The following is a 23,504-nucleotide window of genomic DNA, read 5'->3' as shown; positions in this document are numbered from 1 at the left end:
ACTCGCAAATTTTTTCCATGCATGCGGATTTATCGTTATTATGAAAAAATCCCACCCATTTCTCCTCTGCTTTTAGACCATCTAACTTTAAGTATTCTGGCGAATCATAAAAAATGGAAAAAATTACAATCTCTTCAAACAAGGTTTCAATGTCTATCGGTAATTTTAATATATTTATTAAATTACAAAAACCATCAAATGATGGTTTCTGTTCCAAGGTCATAATATTTATGCATTGTAAATAGAGTTATTAAAATCAAATCTTGATTGTAAATATTCCAAAATTGTCTTAATAAAAATATTTGCTTCATTTAAAAATACGTTAATTATAGTAATATTTGAACATTTTAATATGATATTTTTAGCTATAGCGCCATAAAATTTATCATCTATTTTTAACTGTAGAGATGAACAGAGCTGTAGCATGATTTTGTGAATCTTTATCAATAAAGAATCTTCTGATTGCAACTGAATATTAACTACATGAAGTAGATTTCCTACATGTGAAACTAATCCCAAATATGCTTCTGACATTTCATCCTCGAAAAAATTTTTCAAAATTTTAGGACAGCTTTTAAAATCTTTATTTAAGAAGTATTACTTTAAGGGTTCGTAAAATTTTAAAATTCTCTCGATGGCAGGTATTAATGATAACCACCTGATAGGTGCATATCGCAACAACTCACACCATTACAAATCAGACCACTCCACCAATTTTAATTCAGTGACTCTTTTAGTTGATGAACTAAATTCGTTAAAACATTTCATCACAATTATTTCGAAATCTACAGATAGTACATTCATTGCCTTCTTGCAAGAATTATGCAGTATATGTGGCATATACAGCCAATTGGTATTAATTCATTATTGTACTGCCTCAATTCGGTAAATACATTTTGATTTTTGCCAAAATTAACAGAGGCATTATCAGCGCAGAAAGCTGACATGCAACTCATTGATAACCCTGAATCAGCTATATTTATCATTTGTGGTTATCTATATCGTTGGATTTTTCACTATATCGGATGAAAAAAATTTCAATAGTTTTATAGAAATGCCCTTATTTTTCTTGAAATAGCGAAGGATCAGGGAAAATGTTTTAATATTTCCCTTATTTGATGTATCTGTTAAAATAGCATATGGATGTCCTTCTTTCAAATCGTCTAGAATTGACCTCTTGGATTCAGGTCCTAACACATTTGTGATAGCCTTGCTCATTTTTGTCCTACCATAAGTAAAGTTAGCACTTATTTTGGAGTCGTTAAATATTATGGGGAAAAGATTCGACCCACATTGTGATGACAGATAGCTCTGTGAATGTTAAACTACATGATATGTGTATACAGTTTCCGCAATTGTAGTTGCATCTGTATTATTTATTATTTTTGGAATATTTTTGTATTGCAATAGACCTTGATAGACTCCCCTGTACTGACTTATGCTTTGACGATTTTTGATGTTGCAAAATATCATATCCCCCCCCATTGTAGTAAATAAATACTGCAGAACATATTCTACATTTAGCATGGCTATCCGTAAGCCTCATCAACCAAACATATTTTTGCTCCCTAGCAAAATAGAACATTTTATTACTTAAATCTGTTTGGTATATGGGATATAATATCAACTTCTAAAAGTTCTATTCTTCTAACACAAAAATTTTGAAAATGTCGAGTGGAGCACTGCAATTCTAGATAACGATATAAAATATATTAAGTAATTTAAAATATATTTATAATATTTATACATACTGTTCTAACTTCTATTCTTTCTAACACAAAAATTTTGAAAATGTGGAATAAAGAATTGGAGAATTTTATAAAAAATATATTTTAGAGCGGAAAAATAAAATAAAAGAACTAGACATATTTTTCGAATAAATATTTAAAATTTATTTTAAAAATATAAAAATAATCAAATACTGTCTCTCAAAATTATTATTTATATATTAAAAACATTAAAATGCTATAAAAAAAAAATTGTGGGAGAAATTAAAATATTGTGGGAACTTTTGTGGGAGCTTTTGTGGGAGATTTCTAATTGTGGGAGTTTTGTGGGAGTGAGATGTATGTGGGTAAACTAAAAAATTGTGGGAGACTCCCACGATGGGGAGACATGGCAACCCTGATTGTGAATACGTGTTCAAATATAATGTAACAACCTCTCCTTAGTTTATGAATAAAAGCCTGAAGTTTGTCTTGAAATATTCCTAGATCATCTTTGCCGTGTATTAAGGTAACCACAAACAGATATAATATTTCGAAGGTAATTTCTTGTGAAATTTCATTTTGGTTGAAAATGGCAAAGTCTGAGATATTATTATATTTGAGGAATGAGTTAATAAATAATGATGTATTAAATAATAATGTCTAAAAATATATTGATATTATTAAAATCAATAATTATTCATAGTTCGATTCACCCCCCCCACCTGACCAAAAAAAATGTAATATTATTGAATTAAAATTCTGTTCTAAATTAAATATTTTCCAATGCATATCATTCAATTCATGATATAGAAACATTACAAAGAAATATTAAACATAACATGTATGTATAAATATATCTATAATATCGATTTCAAGAACTTAGCAATGTTTACATGGAAATCAAATGATATTTAAAAGTATATATTTTTTAAAAGAAACATTGGCTTATATTAAAACTAAAAGGCTGAATTGGATAAAGATTCTAGAAAAACCTAGCTAATCAATTACTGTAATTTGGTTGCAATCTTAGACTTGAGAAATTTTTTTAATGAAAATAATAAATTGGTAATATAGTTTAAACTTATGTATAAGTGATAATGTTTTTATAAATAGGAAGTTTTTACTTGAAAAATATTATGGATATAAAATAAAAACTAACTTCCATCAAGATAAGCTTTTAAAAATTCTGGCAGTTTTTGCTTGATAAATAATTTTGCATAGTCTTTAATTTCGTTGTTTGATGAATGTATTAAGCATATTGCATAGGCTATCTCTTCTACTCTACTCAATTTTGACAACTTACTGAGCTGGCTTAAGATTTGTGGAACTTTTAAATGCTATATGTGAATATTTTACAATAATTATATAATTTAAAATATTAATAAACCTTTTGAATTTTTACAATGTTTTCGATTGCATTGCAAATCAAGGATATGAAATTTGATTTATTAATAATATTATTATATTCTTGCTTTAAGTATTGAATCTATAAATTAAAAAGAAGGTATTAATAAACTACCAAATCTTTACAACCTGTGGATATTCTTTATTTATTGTTCTGTAATCACTAAAATCTATTTCAGAATATATAGATTTGATCAGATGTCTTTCCCCTTCAAAGCCAAAGTTACCCACCAACTAATTATAATAATATATTTATTAAAAGTATATAATTTTACTTGACTAATTTCAGCAGCATTTGCCTTATAAGAGCTTTTAGATAAGGTTTTTAGAGCATAATCGATTTCTGCAAGAGCAAAAGATAAAGGGTCTAAATTCATATTTTTATTTATAAAATTTCCTCCAATGCATTTTCATATATTTCAAAAAAAAATGAATTCCAAATTTCGAATATAGAGAGAAACCACATTTAAAAGAGTATTTGACAGCTGATGTGACACATACTTTTAAACATTGATTAATTATGTCATTAAAGATAAATTACAAATAAATAGATTTAATAAAAAGAATCATATAATATAAATATTAATGTCTTTTTATAGATAAAGAAAGCATAAGAATCGACTCTTATTTGTTAATAAAAAGATATTACTTCGACTGCTTCGCAGCCCTAAAATAACTAAAAGGTTGACATAGATTAATCTTGTCATAATAATTTTAGAAATAGATGGATCTACCAATTTAATATAAACATATTTTTCTTAGATTTTCATGGAGGAGGTGTGAGAATAATTTCATAGGGTCCTTTATTTCCATATATTTTTGCCCATTAAATTAACCCATTTTGGAATATTTTTTAATCGGTGTCAGTGAAAGTCACCTATCCCCCTCCCACTCCTCCTTTAAAAATTTACCTAATCAAATTAACCCATTTTGGAATATTTTTAAATCGGTGTCAGTGAAAGTCACCTATCCCCCTCCCACTTTTAAAAATTTACCTAATCAAATTAATATCATTTTAGGCTAATAATTAAATATAACCTACGCACCTTTCATTCCACACCCTCCTTTACAAATAAAATATATTTACAGATTCTATGTACATTATATCTCAATATTGATAGTAATTATAACTTACACTCAGAGTTGTTAAAAGATCGAATCAAAAGATCGACGATCCTGGATTCGATCGCAAATTTGTCAATTTTACGAGATTTATGATTCTGACTTAAATTGAGGATAGAGATCGAGATCATTTTGTTTAAAATTCGATCCCGATCTTTTTAAAAATTAATTTTTTACTTAAAAAGCAATAAATAAAATAAAAATTTTGAAAATATTAAAATATTATTTTTTAAAAAAATATCTATCTTCATATTTAATCAACTTCCATTCCACCATTTATTTTATAGATATATTTATTCATTTCCTAAATTTTACGAGATTTAGAGCTCTTACGAGTTATTTAATATAAATTTATAATAATATATTAATATTTATTTTAATAGGTGAATGTAAATGTCCATTATAGATTTAGAAGATTCTATTGCTTCTACTATTGATGTAACAGCAGATATAAGTGAGAATGAGAATCTTTTACCATTTTTGAAATTACGTAAGTATTTTACTTTATGTGAAATGGATGAAAGCAACTCTTATAATATGATCAGCACCAAATGCCGTCTCTGTAAGAAGATAATATCATCTTCCAAAATATCCTCCTCGAACTTATAGAGACATTTACAAGTAATTCTTTTAAATTTTTTTTATTTGATAATCTTAATGTCAACATGTTTAAATTTAATTTATTACATTCCAGAGTTGAGCAGGTCCTACTGAAATAGAATCTAGATACAGATTCTTTATAAAAAAAATGTATTATTAGATACAGTATAATTAATAAAATATTAGACGAAGAGTTAATCTTGGTTTTGTTATTTATATATAATAATTAGGCATTTATTTTTAATAGTACTATTATATTAGTTTAATTTTATAAAGAAGAGTATTTATAATAAATGAAGTGTAATAACTAATAATTAAGTCTTTATAATGTATTTTGACTTTCTTTATTATAATTAAAACATCCAATTCAATGTTATTTGTATTGAACTTAGCAATGTTTCACCAAAAGAAAAATAAATTTATATTCTATTATTTCTTTATTATAATATGTTAAATCTAATCTTTTATAATTATAATATGTTAAATCTAATCTTTTATAATTATATTTTCAGTTTGAGCTTGATTATATAATCCTCTTGACAACATTTTTAGGGTTTTTTTTAATAATATATTTTGAATTGAAAGTATTTTTTGTATCATTTGACTCAATCCAAGTTCTTAAATGCCAAAAAGCCTCATTATATTCATAATAGGAAAATACTTTATCAAAATCTTTGGCCCATATCATCATGGGCAACTTTTAATAATGATAGACAATATTGTAAACTTAAATTTTTGAGATAACCTACCCCCTTTTAACCACTAATAACATACTTTAATATGTTTAACAAAATTTGTTGAACCCTTTATAATTTTTTTGTTTATATAGGTTTTACATTCAGCCTGTACATTGTTTTTTTTAACTTTAAATTCCCATATAAAATTTTAAAAATGAAATTTGATTCAGGAGAAGTTATTTTCATCTTTTATAAAAAAAAAGCACAGTGAATTTAAAAATGAGATTATCAAACACCTCAACGAATTCTCTACACAAAAAAATATATCACTGCAAAACCAAAGTGGTTCTGGTTGCAAATCCAGACAATCTAAATTAAATTTTAACAATCTAAACATTCCAGCTGTATCGCAAAAAAACAGCAGAAAAGGTTATCATAGATTTTATTATTGACACCTTCCAACCACTGTCTCTGGTTGATGATCCTTCATTTGAAAAAATGATTAAAACTTTTTACAAAAATTATTTGTCGCCAAACACTGGCACATGATATCTAGTTCCTTCTAGTTTCTTATGTATGCACCACTGCTGATTGTTGGAATAGTTTCATCGAAGGTATATTATATTTATATGAATTTTATAATGTTTATTTTATTAGGGCTTTTATTGGACTTACTGCACATTGGCTGGATCCGTTAACCCTCAAGAGAAGGTCAACCGCTTTGGCACTGAGAAGGATAATTGGGAGGCAAACGTATGGTGTTTTGGCCAATGAAATCATGGGTATCCACAAGTTCTATAAAATTCATAATAAGGTGATGAAGATGGTGACTGACAATGGAACCAACTTTGTCAAGGCATTTATTTATATTTAGAAAAAAATATTTAAATAAATTTATTTTTTCTAGAGTTTTTGGAGAAAATGAAGAAGATAGTAGTGAGGATATTGAATTGATAAATTTGGATGACATATTATCCGTTGATGACCCAATTATTCCTACTATCAGCCTACCAAAACATCAACGTTGTTGTTGCCATAATCTTAACCTTATTGCAACAACAGATGCGGAGAAGGCAGATAGTGATCTCAATTATAAACGAATATTTAGATCCACTTTTGCAAAATGTTTTGCTTTAGTTAATAAACAAAATATGTCGTCAAAAATGGCGGATATTTTATTGGAGAAATTGGGAAGATATTTAATAGCTCCCAACAAGACAAGATGGAATTCTTATTACCAATCCATGAAATTAATAGATAAGATGCTTTCTGAAAAGTTTTCAGAAGTAGAACAAGTATGTGATCAAATTGGATTTGCAATGTTTAGGCAAGAGGAATGTTTTTTTGTTAAAGAGTATGCAACAGTAATACAATGATATTCTCTAAATAAATTCAAATTTTATAGGTTATGGAACATTTGGCGATCTCGTTAAAAATCTTGGAATGGGAGGATAATATGGAGCAGGAATATCTATCTCCCGTTCTATCGATATTGATAGATAACTTAACGAAATTTAGCTGCCTGCGGTATTGTCAGCCCCTTGTAGATAGTGTTCTTAGAGGTATTGATAAAAGGTAATATTTTTTTATGCAATTATTTTATATTATCAGATATCTGCAAAATATATTAAAAAATTGCAATGATCTGGCAAATTTAGTAAAAAATTTTAACAGGCCAGTTCTACTAAACCTCTGATATCTAGTAAAATATTAATGGGCCTTTGAAGACATTAAAAATTTATAAGATTATTTGAATTTTAAGCTAATATTTTGATTAATATTCTTTGTAAATATATTACAATGTTAATTTCTTTGTATATTAAGTATTAAGTTTACATTTAATCAATATTTATGATATGACCCAAATATAAATAAATACCATACAGATGATGTGCCAGACTTGACTGTAAAATTTAAAAGGGTTAGGTTTTGCAGATACTTGATTTGATTTATATGAATCAAATGAACTCTTATTTAATAATAAATTAATTATCATTTCATAATATAAATTTCCTTCACTGTATGAAGACAGTAACATTTTGGCAGCCATGATTCACCCTAAATTTAAACTTAATTGGCCTTATATTAATCTGCCACAAAATATGATGGTAAAAGAAAGATTAGTTGCCCATTTGGAAAATATGCAGGAACAACCATATGCGGATACTTCAAATGAATGTATGGATGATATTGATGCTTTTTGGGGGGAAAATACTGTACAAAATGCTTGTTCCGTTAAAAATATTTTTTATTCATATGATGATTCCATGAATATTTTTAATACTTATATTAATTTTAAAAAAATATTTATTGAATATAATACACCTTGGAGCGCTTGTTTAGTAAAGCTAAACATGTTCTAAATGAAAGACGCGGATGTTTAAATGATGATAATTTAGAAAAATTTTTATTATTAAAAGCTAATTTTAATTATAAATAAATATATTATAATTGTTATATTAATTATTCAATTACAATAAATTTCTACCATATTTAATTTATTTTTATATTAGTTAATTTTGCATCTGTTATATTATTATTCAATTACAATAAATTTATAACATATATTAGTTAATTTTGCATCGGTCAGAAATTTCCTTCAGAAATTTAAATAGAAAAAAAGATCGATCCTGGATTTCGATCCTCTTTTTTTGATAAGATCGTGATCGGGATTCGATCGTTTTAAAAAGATCGGTTAACAAGCCTGCTTACACTAAAGAAATTAAGCTTAAAATCAGCCATCACCTACCTTTAAAGTAATTAAATGATACTGTAGATCTCGGGTATAGGCTTTTTCTTTGTCCCACTCCTTTTAAATTAAAGCCTATAGAGGTTTAAGCAACATCTTTCGAAATGTTGTACCTACAAGTACGTGCGGCTTGCCCACAAACGTGTGGAGGGCTCCTCATATTTTTACTTTTATACCCAAATTAAATTGTTCCAATTAGATGGAAATGAGGAAAACCTAGCCTAGTTCTGTTGTATCTTCAACGCTAGAGGGCAACAGCGCTATATATCATGTATCACGTAATATTTACTTTACAATACTTTGAAAGAAAAATAGGTAAAAGTTTATAATTTTAAAAATAATTACTATAATTCAAAATTTTTTTAAAAAAACATTTTTATATTAAAAAAAATGAAACTTCAAAATAATTCGTTAGCATATAGGTGAATTGTATCAGGGGCGTCGCTAGCCTTCACAATCTCAGGGAGCTCAACTGAAAAAAATTTTATGGGGGGCAAAACCCCCATATCCTTTATTTGCGGGCTTTCGGCCCGCTTTTGCCCGGCCTTCGGCCGAGTTTTATATTAATATATTATACTTTTTTAAAATTTGTTAACTCTGAACAATTATTCTGATTTTCATATTTTGTCATTTATTATATTATGCAAACAAAATAAACTGGCATATAAAAAATCACATAATGCAATAATATAATTCTCAGGGGCGTCGCTAGCTTTTATAATCTCAAGGGGCTCAACTAAAAAAATTTTATGGGGTATATTAATATATTATATTTTTTTTAAATTTACTAACTCTAAATAATTAATCTGAATGTCATTTATTATATTTTGCATACAAAATAAACCAGCATATAAATCATTAAAATAATACAATACATTTCTAAAATAATATTTTTTAATACAAAATCTATCTATTACAGTATAAAATATTTTAGATTGTTGATATAAAAAATTTTGCGCCTAAAGAATTATAAATGATAAAAAAGGTTAATTAATTCATATATATATATGCCTCAAATGATAATGGTTTTTGAAAACTACATAATAATATATAATATTAGCAACTTACATTGACAAAAGGTCATGAAACTTATATAACTCTCTATTACCATTTTAGACAATGTTTTATAGAATGGACTAATAAGAAAAAATTTATAGACCTTACCAAATCAACAATTGTTGAAGAAGAGAATATAAACGAATAATCCAAATCATAAAACTATATGGTGGTTAGAGCTTCCTCTTAGATGACATGATGGAGCTAGATAAGTAATCAATAAAATTATTGTATGAATTAAATTTCTAAAAGATTATCTTCCATTTTTAATGATATATAAACGACTACACAGTTGACCATTATTGTTTATCTAAAATATGCGATCATATGCTCTCAGCAGCTGTAGTCATAATCTTAAATTACATAGCCACACAAATAATAGATGCTGGTTAATTTGCAGTCCTAGCCATGACACTCACGATGGTAACTCATATCAGAATTTATTCTTAGATAAATTGATAAAACAACACTAAAAACCTTTAGAAGAAATTATGAAAATATATTGAAGCCTTGAGTTATTTACATGGCAAAAATGCCATATTAGATTTGAAATATTCTGTAACTACATAATAAGAACCAGAGTAATATCATAAAAGCAATTAAGATTTTATATATTATTGTCACACCATCTCTAGTTGGTATTTTATATCTTAAAATAATAGTAGTTTGTAATAATATTAAAAATATATTAATATTAAAAATTTAACTCAAATCTATATTCCGAAGAAGAAAAAAATAGCTTCCTAAAAACATGTAAAAACGAGAAGAAAAAATATTTAATTTATTACATTCATTGTGGGATGAATAATAATACGCTTAATTTTAATTATATTGTAAATACGTTAAATATTTGTAAGCAAATTGTTACTTATATTTATTATCAAAAGAATTTATTAGTAAAATTTTAAAAATATTAACTGTAATATATTATATAACTGTCAGATACGTCTGTAAAAGTGGCATTTTACCTAATATTTTATAAAAAATTATATATAATAGAGGATTAAAAACTATATGTCTACTTACTTTTTATAAATAAATCTCTTATACTTATTTAGATTTGGACCTTGAAAATAATTTTATGAAGAGACATGATAATTAAATTTAAAAATCAATAATATAGTTGATTTGTGATTTTGAACTTGGCTAAAATAATAAATTATGAATCAATTAATAAATGATTATATTTATTTAATTAGGGTTATATAATAATTTAAATAATAAAAGTCAATTATGCTTCAACTGTTAATGCTAAATTAATATTTAGTGAGTGATATTGTTATATTATTAACATAGAATTTGATTGCAAGCTGACATAGTATAATTTATATGTAATAATCTAATCAAATAATTAAAATAGTATATAAAAATTAAGATAGTCTTATTAATTTTTTAATATAATTAAATCTATATATTACTCAATAGAATTATAAAAGAAATTATTCAGAGGGCAATTAAAAACATTTAATTTTAGCTCAAGGGGATATTTAGGAACCATTAAAAAGAAATTTTTGCTTCATGGGGCTATTCAAACTTTTCAGGGGGCTCGAGACGCTGCCCCCCTCTAGCGACGCCACTGAATTGTTTTTAATATGTGTTAAATATAAGTTATAATTTATTAATGGATTTTTTATTGTAGAAGACTTAAGGCTAGAAACGTTATATTATATTATATTTATTTAATATTAAATTGATGTTTGAAACGTTAGATACATTGATTTTTATTTAATATTAAATTGATGTTAATTTTGTATATATACCAAAAATAATTATGATGACTTTTACTTTTTTGTTTTTATTTGATCTTAGTTGAAAACAAAGAACTAAATTTTTAATATTCCTAATCTTCACGGATTCCACATTCTAAAATTGATGTTATAATATTAACCTTCAATCTTCCTTCAATACAATCGCCCACAATTTATTATATATTATTTATTCTTGTTCATTATTATGTAATGCCTAATTACAAAGCATCAGATAAATTAAATCAGGGATGCCAGATTTAGTTTGAAGGTCATTTGTACTTCACATTATTTGATATAACAATGCTTCGTAGAGTTCTTCAAGTTGATATCGAAATGTTTTTAATGCTTAACTACGTGACACTAAGTTAGTAAATAAATCTTATTAATGTTAGGCCGAGCAACAATTTGCATGGGATATTTTGTATACCAGAAGACGTCGATAAAATATGTATTGGTGCAATAATCTATAATGCATTTTTTGCACCATCATTTAAAACATTTCTTATTTTGTGCATTTCAGTTCTGTTAAGCAATGTCGTTACATTTTCTGCATAAGTGAATAGTTTGTTATTATTCTTGGCTAACGAAAGAGAAAGGAAAATTATTTTTTTTTAAATGTTACTCCTCAAAATATGGAAAATTAGAAATTTATTAGAAATCAAACTGAAAGAAATGTGCATTTATGGACAGTTGATTTATATAAATAATTATTAGCCCTCTTCTTTTATAGAGAATAATAATACATTCAAAGATATAGTTTAATAATTATTTAGTCCTATCCAAATTTTATTTTATAAGCTGTTTTATTTCAACAATTATAAACATTTTATGATAATTCTATCCCTAGAAATATAAAAATTGACAATTATTATTTAAATTGGAATTCCGTACAAATAATTTTTAAAAAAATAATTTGGAAATTTGTCTACTAAGGTTTCAGAATTATTGTTTACTTGCAAGATTCCAGGATATCTTCTTCGTATTTAATGAATTTCATAATAAGGCCTACTCAGCGCATGAATTCTTCTACATCCTAAATGTCGGTCACATGAAAGATCCTCAACTTCGAAAAATATTTGACGAAAGAGATTACCAATACTTTCCTGCCAACACAATGATCATCAAAAATTAAAATATAGAGATGATCAATTTACTAATACGCTGTCAACTTTGTAATTATAGGTTACTGATAATTTAACTTTAGATCCCCTTTTCCAATAAATTTGCATTTAACTTCTTATCTATCCAATTGATAAAACTTTTTTAAAGGAGGAAAAAGTAACAGATATGATTATTTTTTTATTATGGCGATATCTGCTTTTATTCTGTTTTTTAATGATTAGCTAATTTTAACATTCAACTTAATTAAACACAAAATTTAGTTTAGATTCTTCCTTTAAAAAAGGAATGTGAATTGGATGTAAAGGTTGATGATAATTAAACAAGTTTCAAAAAAATTATTTATATATAATAAAATGTGTAACATAGTATTGTTGAATGAATCATTTTTTTTTCGATCTTGTCAATGTGTACGTACTTCAGTTTGAAGGCTAATAATATATTGAAAGAGCAAAAATGATGTTTGAAAAAAAAATCATGATAAATTTATAGAAGAATGCCCCTTACTCTCAACTCTTCCCTTAAAAAATATAACTTATCAATCCCAAACAATCCTTTTCTAATAATTAAATAAATACCAACAATAAACATTACCAACTAGGACAACCACATTGTTTAATTTAATATTATACCATATTTTAATTATGTTCACATCAGAATAATTTATAAATGTTTCATATTCATAAAAATAGTTCAAATTCCAATATATCTTCTTTGTTCTTTCTTAGCTGGCATCTCCTGATCTCCCATTCTCCCTTCTTCCCCCAAGGAAAATTAATTGTTATGTCAGAAAAATGACTGACATTTAGTATATTATATTAAATTTATTTCTTCTTTTTCTAACTGCGACTACAAAATTTAATGTTCAAAAAAGAATATCTAAAAATTTCCTTAATCCCGCAATAAAATTTTGAGATTATTTATGTAAATTTATTGCATTGTCATTTTTACCAATTTCGTAATATAGTTTTTAAGTAACCGAAAAATAACTTATAGCATTCCTCTCTCAAATGTGATTCATTCTTCCAACAAGGGTATAGTGCCTAATATTACCTTATTATATTATTTAAACGAAATATTATTGTAAACCGTTTCTCTAATTTTTTTAAAAAAATGATTAACCTACAAATTGTATTGGAAATATTCTTATCAATTAATATTATACAAAATATAATTTTAGTGGCAGAATCTGGATGATTCAATCTTATGAATTCGTATCCTTTGTATTAATCATTTTATAGATTTTTGGAACATTTCATCATAATCTTTTATCGAAAAAAGTTAGATAATATGATTCCATAAAAATACTAGTCAACATATTTGAAAGCCCGGTTAGTGCTCTTTATTCAATTTATCTATGAAACATTTGGCAAAATTATTATAACCTAATTTTAAAATTAAGGGGCAAAAAATTATTTAAAATAAAAATAAAGGCTTGAAAATGAAATTTCTTTTAAATTCACTGCCGAGATTAAAAATGAATGTTGAAATATAGGCAGGGCCCAAAATTAGACCTATGTAGGTCTGTGACTATCTTTTTATTTTTTTGAGTGGCAAGGGATAGGAGGTCAGGATTATTTATATTTCACTACTAAATATTTTAAATTGTCCGTAATACTAAAATTTTGGCGGATTAGATTTGTATTAATTATATAGTTTGTATAAATGAAATCGTTAAATATCACTAGAATATTTCATATGGTATCAATTTTTTTAAAAAAATTTAAAAATAGTTCAATAAATCTGAGAAATTAGATGACACTTATTTCGAATTTATTATCTTTCACCAAGTTGAAACAATCAACTTACATATACTAGTATACCGTATCTTTCTTTATGAATATGTGCATATTGGTTTCAAAGTTATTAAAAAAAGTTATTAAAAAATTTCTTAAAGATTTTATCACTGATGTCCTTTTTGATTTATAAACACATTTTTAGCCTCATTTAAAGGTCCCTTAATATATATGCGATATGTTATGATAATCTTTATTTCTTGTAAATCGATCCTCGTTTTCGATAAAATCGTCAAAATTTGTTAGATTTTAAATTTAAAAGATATACTTTTCATTGATTAGGCCGGTTTTATTATATGGAGAATGCTGGACCGCACAAAAAGGTATACAGGTATAACATAAATTTATTAATCTTCATTCACTAAGTTTAAAAAAATAACACATGATCTGACCCTAACCCTAGGTTAGGTAAACTCCTGCAAGGGACTTCCTAGACCATTCGTTTTTTAGACTATAATGAAACATGTATAGAATTTGAAAGAAACAAGTTATATTTTGTGTTTTAAATTAAATTTTATTTCTACTTTTAAAAAATCAAATAATAATAATGATAATAATAATAATAATAATCAACTGGTATATCTACTAAAATATTTCAATAGATATTTAAATTAATACTCAATTAACATCAAAATAAATTATTTCACAAATTTGAATAAACAACACAATTAACATTCCCCTCCTCGACAAATCATCAAGTTGCTGCTCGGTGGGCGCATAAGTCTGTCTGAGTCGAGTCCACACGTTTTCGTAGGTTTGTTAAAATTGTTGTACGTTATCATTATCATAAGGAATAATTGATCAAATTTGAATATATGGAATACGGAATAAAATTTTAAATTTGGAAAAAAGAATTTGGAATAAAAATTTTGGAGTTTCCGTAAGAATGATAAATCAAAAAAGATTATATAAAATTTCGCGTTTTTTTTAAATTTTGCATTTTATATATTTTATTTTAATAATTTAAGTAGCGTTTTAATATTTTATTTTAATAATTTAAGTTGCGTTTTAATATTTAATTTATTTTTATTTATTTTCAATCTCCGAGGTTTAAATATGCAAATAAAATATTATTCACATTTCCCTCTCTTTAAATAAAATATTTAAATTTAACACCCTAGTTTTAATTCAAAAAGTGTTATTTTTAATAAAAATTCTTCATAAGATAATTTTTAGAAAATGATCTCATCACATCATTTAAATACTTATCTAAAATGAAGATGTTACATAACTTGTCTTCAAAAGCTTTATTTCAAAAACATTTTTATCATATTAAGTATAACTTATAGGGGTTATTTAAATCAATCATGTGATTTAAACCTTTTAATTCATGTTTTAATTACTTTTTAATATATTTAAAATTAAAGTTTTATCTTCTTGTTTAGGATTTTTAATGGTTTATTTTTAATTATATATAAAAATTCATCTTTAGGTTTAGTTAATTTACAACAATTGGTCATCATACAAGAAATAAAAAAAATATCAATATTTCACTAAGAAATTAAGTAAATAATTTTTTTAAGGCATTTTATGTGTTCAAATATGTCCATTATTGATTTACATTTAAGTTATTTTAATAAGTAAATTTACAACATGCCTTTATCTCGGCATAAAATTTTAATTTATAATAACTTTTCTTCTTACGTGGATTAGAATAATAAGTAATCATCATTGGTCTCACAATATAGAATTCATAACCTAACGTCCAACTTCCAATGGTTCTTTCTAGGTTCTCACATTAGGTTAGGTGCTGGTTATCATATTTTTTGCATGAAAGAACGTGCTAAGGTATGATTCTTGGTCATATCAATAGATAAGGTAGTCATCTCAATAGGTAGTCATCTCAATAGATTAGGTAGTCATCACAATAGGTAGTCATATCAATAGATAAGGTAGTCAACTCAATAGATTAAGCAATCATCACAATAGGTATTCATCATAATAGGTAGTCATCTCAATAGGTTAAGCAGTCATCACAATAGGTAGTCATCACAATAGGTAGTCATATCAATAGATAAGGTAGTCATCTCAATAGGTAGCTCACTTTTGTATATGTATATATCAGAATAATATTTGACCATATATATTTTTTTTTTAAAAAACAAGTCATGTCCTTCGAATTTAATTTTTACTTTTTTTTTTAATTTTAGGCAAATTTTATATATTTTCTTCTTTTTTTTTTACAAAAACGTACTGGGGCGCCATAAAGAAAACACGTTAAAGAAACAAGAAAGAAACACGTTATATTTTGTGTTTTAAACTAAATTTTATTTCTACTTTAAAAAAAATCAAATAATAATAATAATAATCAACTGGTATATATACTAAAACATTTCAATAGATATTTAAATTAATACTCAATTAACATCAAAATAAATTATTTCACAAATTTGAATAAACAACACAATTAACAGAATTTTATTGTTCAAAAGTTCATAATACTTTTAAATTGTAACTAATTATTTGAAACTTTAATTTAGATTAATTTAATAAACATTTTTGACATATAAAAATAAGAATCTTAATCAGGTGGCTATCAAATTATTTTATTTCGTTGATGTGGCTATTAGGAAGCTATTAAAAAATTTCGATCTGGGGGCTGTTAAAATTTTTGATGGGGTACGAGACCCAGCATGCACCCTCCTAGTGACGCTACTGTTTAGAAAAACTATTTAAAAAAATATAAAAGTAATAATCAACAATATTTTTCAATATATATAAAAATTTTGAGAGATTATATAATTAAAAATTTGCTGAATTTTTTTTCTGGGTTCCTTTTGTTGAATACTTAACAGAATGTCGCTGCCCAGATCCACAATTTCTACTTAAAATTGAGCGTAGTTAAAGCAAAGGCTAGTAACACCATTATGAGCCTCCAAACATTAAGCGTTTATATTTTTAGAAAAGATGAAATAAAAAAGTATGATAGCATAATCATTGTTCAATACAACATTAACATCAGCGGCTACTAAGGGTGGAGGGCGCAATTTTGAGTCCCCCTTAAAAATTTGAAGACCTTAAAAATTTTGATTTTTTTTATAAATACCTAAAAAGGATATTAGCTTAAAAAGGATCATTTTTTAAATATTAGCTAAAAGAACACAGGTTATTTAAAAAATATTAGCTATAATAAGAATCCCCTTGAGATAGTAAAGACTATTTACTTACTGATTAACATACTAGTCTACCGAAATAACCAATATTAACAGGTTGTATTATAGTGAAAATATCGGGTACTAGCTGTAGAGCCAGTCTACAGAAGCTTTGCTTAACTGTAAATTAAATAATTTTATTATTTGCAACTTGTCAGTCATCTTATTTTATGCTGTGTAGATTAATACTATGCAAAATATAAGGATAAGAAATTCAGATTTTTTTTATGTTATAATTTTATTATTAATTTTACTTTATGCAATTCATTTTATTAAGAAACAAATAGATATAAACTATGATTTCACCGATATTAAAGAATTGAAAATCAGAAATTACAAATATTACATTTTTCAAGATACTAATAAAAACTTTGATTATTTATTATGCTATAATTCAAATCCTCAATATACAATTAATTATCCTCAATCGATCTATGATCTCCCTCATATTATTGCTTCGCTTCAAAATGTTTATTCAAAAGATTATAATCCTTTTGATCATATAAGCAAGACACATCAAAACTGTCAAAATATCCTAAATAAAATTAATGAATTATATGATATTTATATACATTCAGCACTAATACATGACAGATCAAACATTCATCAAAAGAATAAGACATTAGCCTTTAAGTTCTTTGGAAATAAATTCTCAAAAAATAAATATAAAAATATAAAAAATTCTTTTTACAATCAGTCAATATTATATGTATTCAATAAAAAGACCTATGAACAAACAAGTTATAATTTACTTAGGGGTATGAGAAAAATTCATAATCCATTAGCAAATGAAAAGATATTTGTTGATAAATTATCAAATAAAACATCCTTGGATTGTCAATTTTGCTCCTATAAAATAAATACTGCTTTAGATGAACTCAACATAAGCCTTTCAAATACTTATGCCTATACATTTTCCAATGCATTTAAAATTGACAAGTGGCATTCAATAATTGCACCAAAAATACATAATCCAACCGAATTACAATATCAACATGTCAAATCAATGATGGTCTTAAGCCAACAATGGTTTGGTAATGCAAGTAACCATGAATTTACACAACTCAGTGATGATCAATCTAAAATAGAAACACATTATTTTTACCCAATTATTAGTTGGGACTCATTATCAAAGGGAGGAGCAAGCCAACTACATCCACATCTTCAATGTTTTCTTTCTCAAGAACATTATTATGGTAAAATGTATGGATTTTTGCAAAATATCAAGAGATCTTCTGGAGTATATAATTCTCACAAATATGATTATAACAATTTAGATGAAAATATTGAAGAATTGGCTCAAAGCTACAGGGAATATATTGAGGATTTAATAAATGTACATTATTTTTTTGGACTAACTATCCCATGTCCAGGTGATGTAAATGGTCTGCATTTAAATGATAAAAGTTGTGTAATACTGTCATATCTAAATGCCATCAAGGAACACCATATTTTTGTTATTTATCAGCCCTATGAAATGTATAATACTCTAAATAATTCTGTCAATTCATTTGATAGGTTTGTTAAGGCAATTTATGCTGTAATAGACACTTACAGAGCACCAGTTATTCAAAATGCAACAAATAAAAATCCATCTTTAAATGCTTCAACCACATCTTCGCATCCCAAATATGCTTTTAGTGGCTCCATAATGTATCCCCCAATCAAATATAGATTATTTAAGGATAGGAAAATTTTAGATTTTCCTACTATCGCCCATTTTGTAAGCCGTGCCCCTTACTTTGACGATGTTTCTGATTTTAGTGCTATAGAACTTTTTGTTATAAATAATGTTGTTCATGATCCTTATACCACGATTAAGGATTTGAAATCTAAAATTCCTCTGATAAAATTTTAAAACGTCAAATCATCAATATTCACAATTTTTAAATTTTTTTTGCTCAACGTGAACTTAAATCAGGACATTTTTTTTTAAAAAAAGAATAATAAAATCTAATCAATTATATATCCATAAAATATATCTTGTTTTTATAAATTATCAAATTGTAATCTTTTTGCCTTATTTCATTTATAAATATTTCATTTTTAATAGATATTGTTTTTATATTTTGCAATTTTTTTTTTATAATGCAATAAAATAAGTTTTAATATTTTTGACCCATCAAAAATATGTAAATTTAAAATCCTCTAAATAATTGTTTGGAATATATTTTAAACTAAAAATAACATATAATATATTTTATAAAAATAATTTTCGCGACGAATACTTATTATAAAATTTCATACAATTATTTTGATGCAATATTATTAATAAAATATTTTGTTTTTTTAAAAAAAAGAGCAAATTGATTTTTTACGCACATCTTCATGCTAATCTTTGGGCTAGTTCTTTTATATTTTTTTAAGTAACTCATTACGGATTCTTGTTGGTCCGCAACTTAATCTAATGAAATCAAATCTAGATGCCAGGACAGTTCTTTCATCTTTATAAAGTTGTTTCGCAATTTTGTATAGATCTGCCCATACTACATAAAAATCTTACAAACCCGGGTAAAATTCTGAGGCATAAATAAAATTTATATTCTTAGTCTTTAAAGTTGAGCTCTATGAACTAGCTTTTCTTGGTCCTCAAACTACAGCTCTGTTTATAACCACCCACCCACCTCATCCTCCTTCATCCATCAATCCGTTTTGAAGATTCATATAGATTTGTAATAATTCCGTCACCTGACACTCAGGTTTAAAAAAATAGGAAAATAACTATCATATTACCCCACGCCCCCTTTCCCGCATAACCCTCGACATGAAGATTCGATGACTGACAATGAAAAGATATTTTATTACAGTTAAGAATCCACGGGAAAAATTTGTGTTTAAAAAATAAGTTTTGACTTAAAAAAATCAAAAAAATCTTATCTCTCATGATTTATCTGCCGATCCCCCCTCCACCCACTTTCCTAGGTAGAGTAGATCTAGATGGGGAATAAATAATTTTGTTAAACCGCTTTCTACTAGGTTTATTTATAAAAAAAAACTAACAAGTTATAACCGTGACCGAACGCCAGAGTCAATTTTAAATAGCTTTGGATGATAAGTCCTATTCAAAAGCGAATCGAATAAGAAATTATTCATTTACGAATGAGGACTTTTTTGTTCGGTTATTCGACAAATTATTCGGTATTCGAATATCCAAATTATTTGGAATAATTATTAAAATATTTATTTTTTCCCACAAGAATAAAATTTAACCCGATCATTCTTGACAGGTGACGCGATTAACCAATCACAAGCTAGCTCAAAAGTTTTTTTTTCTCATTAATTGTATCCTAATTTGCTTCTTTTTTTTTTGGGGGGGGGGGCTAAAAAGTTTAATTACCATTTTCTAAATTGAACCCATAAGCATTTTAATTATCGCTAATAACTTTATCTCGTAATTCTTTTATCATCGATGGGGTAATAAAATGAAATTTTGTCAATATATTTTGTTAATAAATATAATTCCTATCGAATACCGATTTTATTATTCGTAAGATAACCGATAGTCAATTATTCGATTAGTTCATGCGGTATCCGTATATTCGTTTTGAAATAGACCTTGTCAATTAGGGATAATGACTCCCACTGGTGTTTGTTAAAAAATTATTAGTCACAAACTAGTGTTAGTCGATTAACTATTATATTTACATTCATATTATTTAATATAAATATTAATAACAAAAACCGATATTAGATCCCATGATTATATATATATTAAAATATCAATATTACGACCTGTTTAAATTATCTTTTATTTTCTACATCATATAAATAGTACAACTCCAAATCACCTAATTACAAAATTTAAAAAAACAAAGAAAATTCAAAACACCATCCTTTTCTTTTATAAAATATATTGAAAACAGTATACATAAATGTCAATCACAAATCAACAGATACAATACTGACTATTAGTAATAGTCAGAAAAATTCGACTGAAAACAATAGTCACTAAATTAGTCGACTAACCTTGTAATCATAGTGGCGCCATTGCGATCGCTATATAACAGCTGACGGTTTTTTAGAATCTTTTCTTTATTCAAATCATTCTTTCTTAGATAATTATTATGAAATGAATTAAAGCAAAAAAAATTTTTTTTGTCTTTTTAGCTCTCACCTTTTTCTGTTGGTAAGCTCCTTCAATATCTCATCTCCACTTTATTACTCATGCTATCTCTTTTTTTTATCTAATTTTCTGATATCCCCCTTCCCCCTCACCGAAGTTTCTTATAGATTCCATTTGGAAATTCCACCGGAGTATCGCTATCGAGGCCAAATTGTATCTTGATCTCACACCGAAATCGATCTCATAAACAGATTTTTTATTTTATTTTATTTATAATATAAATTTTATATAATTTTTTTTAAAAAAAAATATACAAAATATTAGATATGTTGCCACCTAGGCACTAAAAAAAAATAAACAAATTCAAAAATTAAAATAAATAAATAATAAATATAATTAAGAATATAAAATTTATAAGCTAAATTCATAAAAAATTAGTCGACTGATCGAAATAATTAACAAAACTAGCTTACAAGTATTTAAAATTGAATGAATGAATGAATGAATACGACCAAATAACTATAATTATTATTTGCTCGTGAATGGTCGCCGAAGCTGTGGCGTAGTCAACTGCTACACTTTACCCGCCCCCAAAACGTAGAGTGATGAGTGACAGTGTAAACTGATCCGTTTTTTTATCTCTCCCATCACTCAGACACAGCTTTAAGGTCAAAATTTCTAACCTACCTCCCAACCTCCCCTTTCTCCTAGAACCCAACATCCTAAAGTGATAATATAAACCCCCCCCCCCCAATATATATTTTTTTAAAGGTTTTATTTGACACCCTCGCCCCCCCCCCCACAAGTGAATTGCACATTTATTTTATTCACTATTTAAATTTGGCCTAATTATCGATAATTTAAAATGATGTATATCTAATTTTATTATTATTAGAATTTTTAAAACATTTAAGAAGCGATCAATGACATATATTAATACCTAGACTGACAATGCATCCATTAAAAGTGTAACATCAAAATGAAAACAGCTGAGGACGCCATTTCGATTACCCATATCATTATTAAAAATTTTAAATGAGAGGCCAATTAATTAAAGAATTGCCTGATCAAGTTATCAATTTAATAATAGTTTTTTGACATGAAAATAATTATTACACGGGTTACCAAAATGGCGGGCCCAGCTGATTTGCATTCAACGACGCTTTCAAAAATGCATTATTATGAACGCATCAGCAGTATAGGTATTATTACTTGTCACTAGAAGAAATGTAATAATAATATATTTATTTTTTTTATAAGGAAAATACATTTTGTTCCTAAAAAGGAACACTATTATATGAAAATGAATAGTAAATATTTTTCTACGATCCCTTCTTCTATTTAAAACTATTTTTTAAAATTCATTTTACAATAGTGTTCAATCTGGTAAAGGAGGAAACATAGCAAATATTTTTCTAAAATTTCCTTCACAATAACTTGTATCTAACCCCTAAGCATAACCCTAGAGAGTTGATTGGCATTCGATAAATTATTTTTAATTTGATACTTTTAATCGAAATTTTTTTTTCGCCCCTTTTCCTATTTCCCATGAACTCCTCTCGAGGAAAAGCGAAATAATTGTTTTTTATTTTTTTTTAATAAGAAAAATTTAAAATACGATTTTCTGCCGAAAGTACAGTAATGATATGGAAGAAGAAATAAAAGCAAATAATTTGGAGTTTTCGTTTTTGAATTTTTGTAGAATTAACGTATCTAGGAAAACCGGTAACCGGTTTAAATTATCTTCAGTAATCGGTTTTTAAATTTTTTTTTAAAAATTCTATAATTTATTTTATTCGGAGGCTAAGAATACATAAAATACGGTTCGCGTTCACAACTACGAATTCAGGGGTTATAGTGGTTTGTTTAATTTTTTATCCATTGCTGTATAAAACGTTTTAAAATAAATCCCGGAAGAACGTAAAATCTTAGAATTAGAACCTCTTCAGTTTAATCTAATCGGCTCCAAACCTCCATGGAAAATAGGCTAAGAACTTCTCTCCGAAAATAAATATATTTGGAAGTTTTGTTGAATTTTTTGGAATGTATAAGCGATATTTTTTAAAGAAAAAAAAAATTTAGATGAATTTCTTGGAGAATGCTAAGAACTTCTCTCCGAAAATAAATATATTTGGAAGTTTTGTTGAATTTTTTGGAATGTATAAGCGATATTTTTTAAAGAAAAAAAAATTTAGATGAATATCTTGGAGAATTGGCATTATATTTGTTTTCAAAATGTTTAAAACTTCAATTTTTTTTTATAGAATGTGTCGTAGAGAAATTTCAAAAGCCGTTTTTCTAATTGGAGG

At 26.1% G+C, this 23,504-nt stretch overlaps 2 protein-coding genes across 4 annotated transcripts in view; one reads left to right on the top strand and one right to left on the bottom strand.

The window, feature by feature from the left end:
• The window catches only part of LOC135925196 (CCR4-NOT transcription complex subunit 1-like), a 55,765-nt gene extending 52,222 nt beyond the window's left edge, over nucleotides 1–3,543 (bottom strand). For 2 of the 3 annotated variants that reach the window (XM_065460410.1, XM_065460412.1), the window contains exons 1-5: nucleotides 3,389–3,543; nucleotides 3,240–3,347; nucleotides 3,097–3,195; nucleotides 2,869–3,046; nucleotides 2,162–2,308 (exon numbers count right to left, since the gene is read on the bottom strand). In XM_065460410.1, coding sequence (XP_065316482.1) covers nucleotides 2,162–2,308; nucleotides 2,869–3,046; nucleotides 3,097–3,195; nucleotides 3,240–3,347; nucleotides 3,389–3,490 — 634 coding nt within the window. In that variant the 5' untranslated portion in view covers nucleotides 3,491–3,543. The remainder of the gene's footprint in view (nucleotides 1–2,161; nucleotides 2,309–2,868; nucleotides 3,047–3,096; nucleotides 3,196–3,239; nucleotides 3,348–3,388) is intronic. The other variant, XM_065460411.1, reaches the window with a different exon arrangement.
• A 14,209-nt stretch (nucleotides 3,544–17,752) lies between these two features.
• Nucleotides 17,753–19,144, top strand: LOC135923953 (uncharacterized). The gene has a single exon (XM_065458980.1). The coding sequence runs from the start codon at nucleotides 17,893–17,895 to the stop codon at nucleotides 18,988–18,990; it is 1,098 nt and encodes a 365-aa protein (XP_065315052.1). The 5' UTR covers nucleotides 17,753–17,892; the 3' UTR covers nucleotides 18,991–19,144.
• Nucleotides 19,145–23,504: the final 4,360 nt, after the last annotated feature.

This window comes from Gordionus sp. m RMFG-2023, chromosome 2 (genome assembly GCF_954871325.1).
Source record: "Gordionus sp. m RMFG-2023 chromosome 2, tfGorSpeb1-WG-v2, whole genome shotgun sequence".
In the NCBI taxonomy this organism is placed as follows: domain Eukaryota; kingdom Metazoa; phylum Nematomorpha; class Gordioida; order Chordodea; family Parachordodidae; genus Gordionus; species Gordionus sp. m RMFG-2023.
The sequence above is the reverse complement of the archived record's forward strand: the minus strand, read 5'-3'. Positions and strand labels throughout refer to the sequence as shown.

What these genes read in the sequence shown, in the direction of transcription:
- LOC135923953 (XM_065458980.1), top strand. Translation starts at nt 17,893, where the DNA reads ATGAGAAAAATTCATAATCCATTAGCAAATGAAAAGATATTTGTTGAT.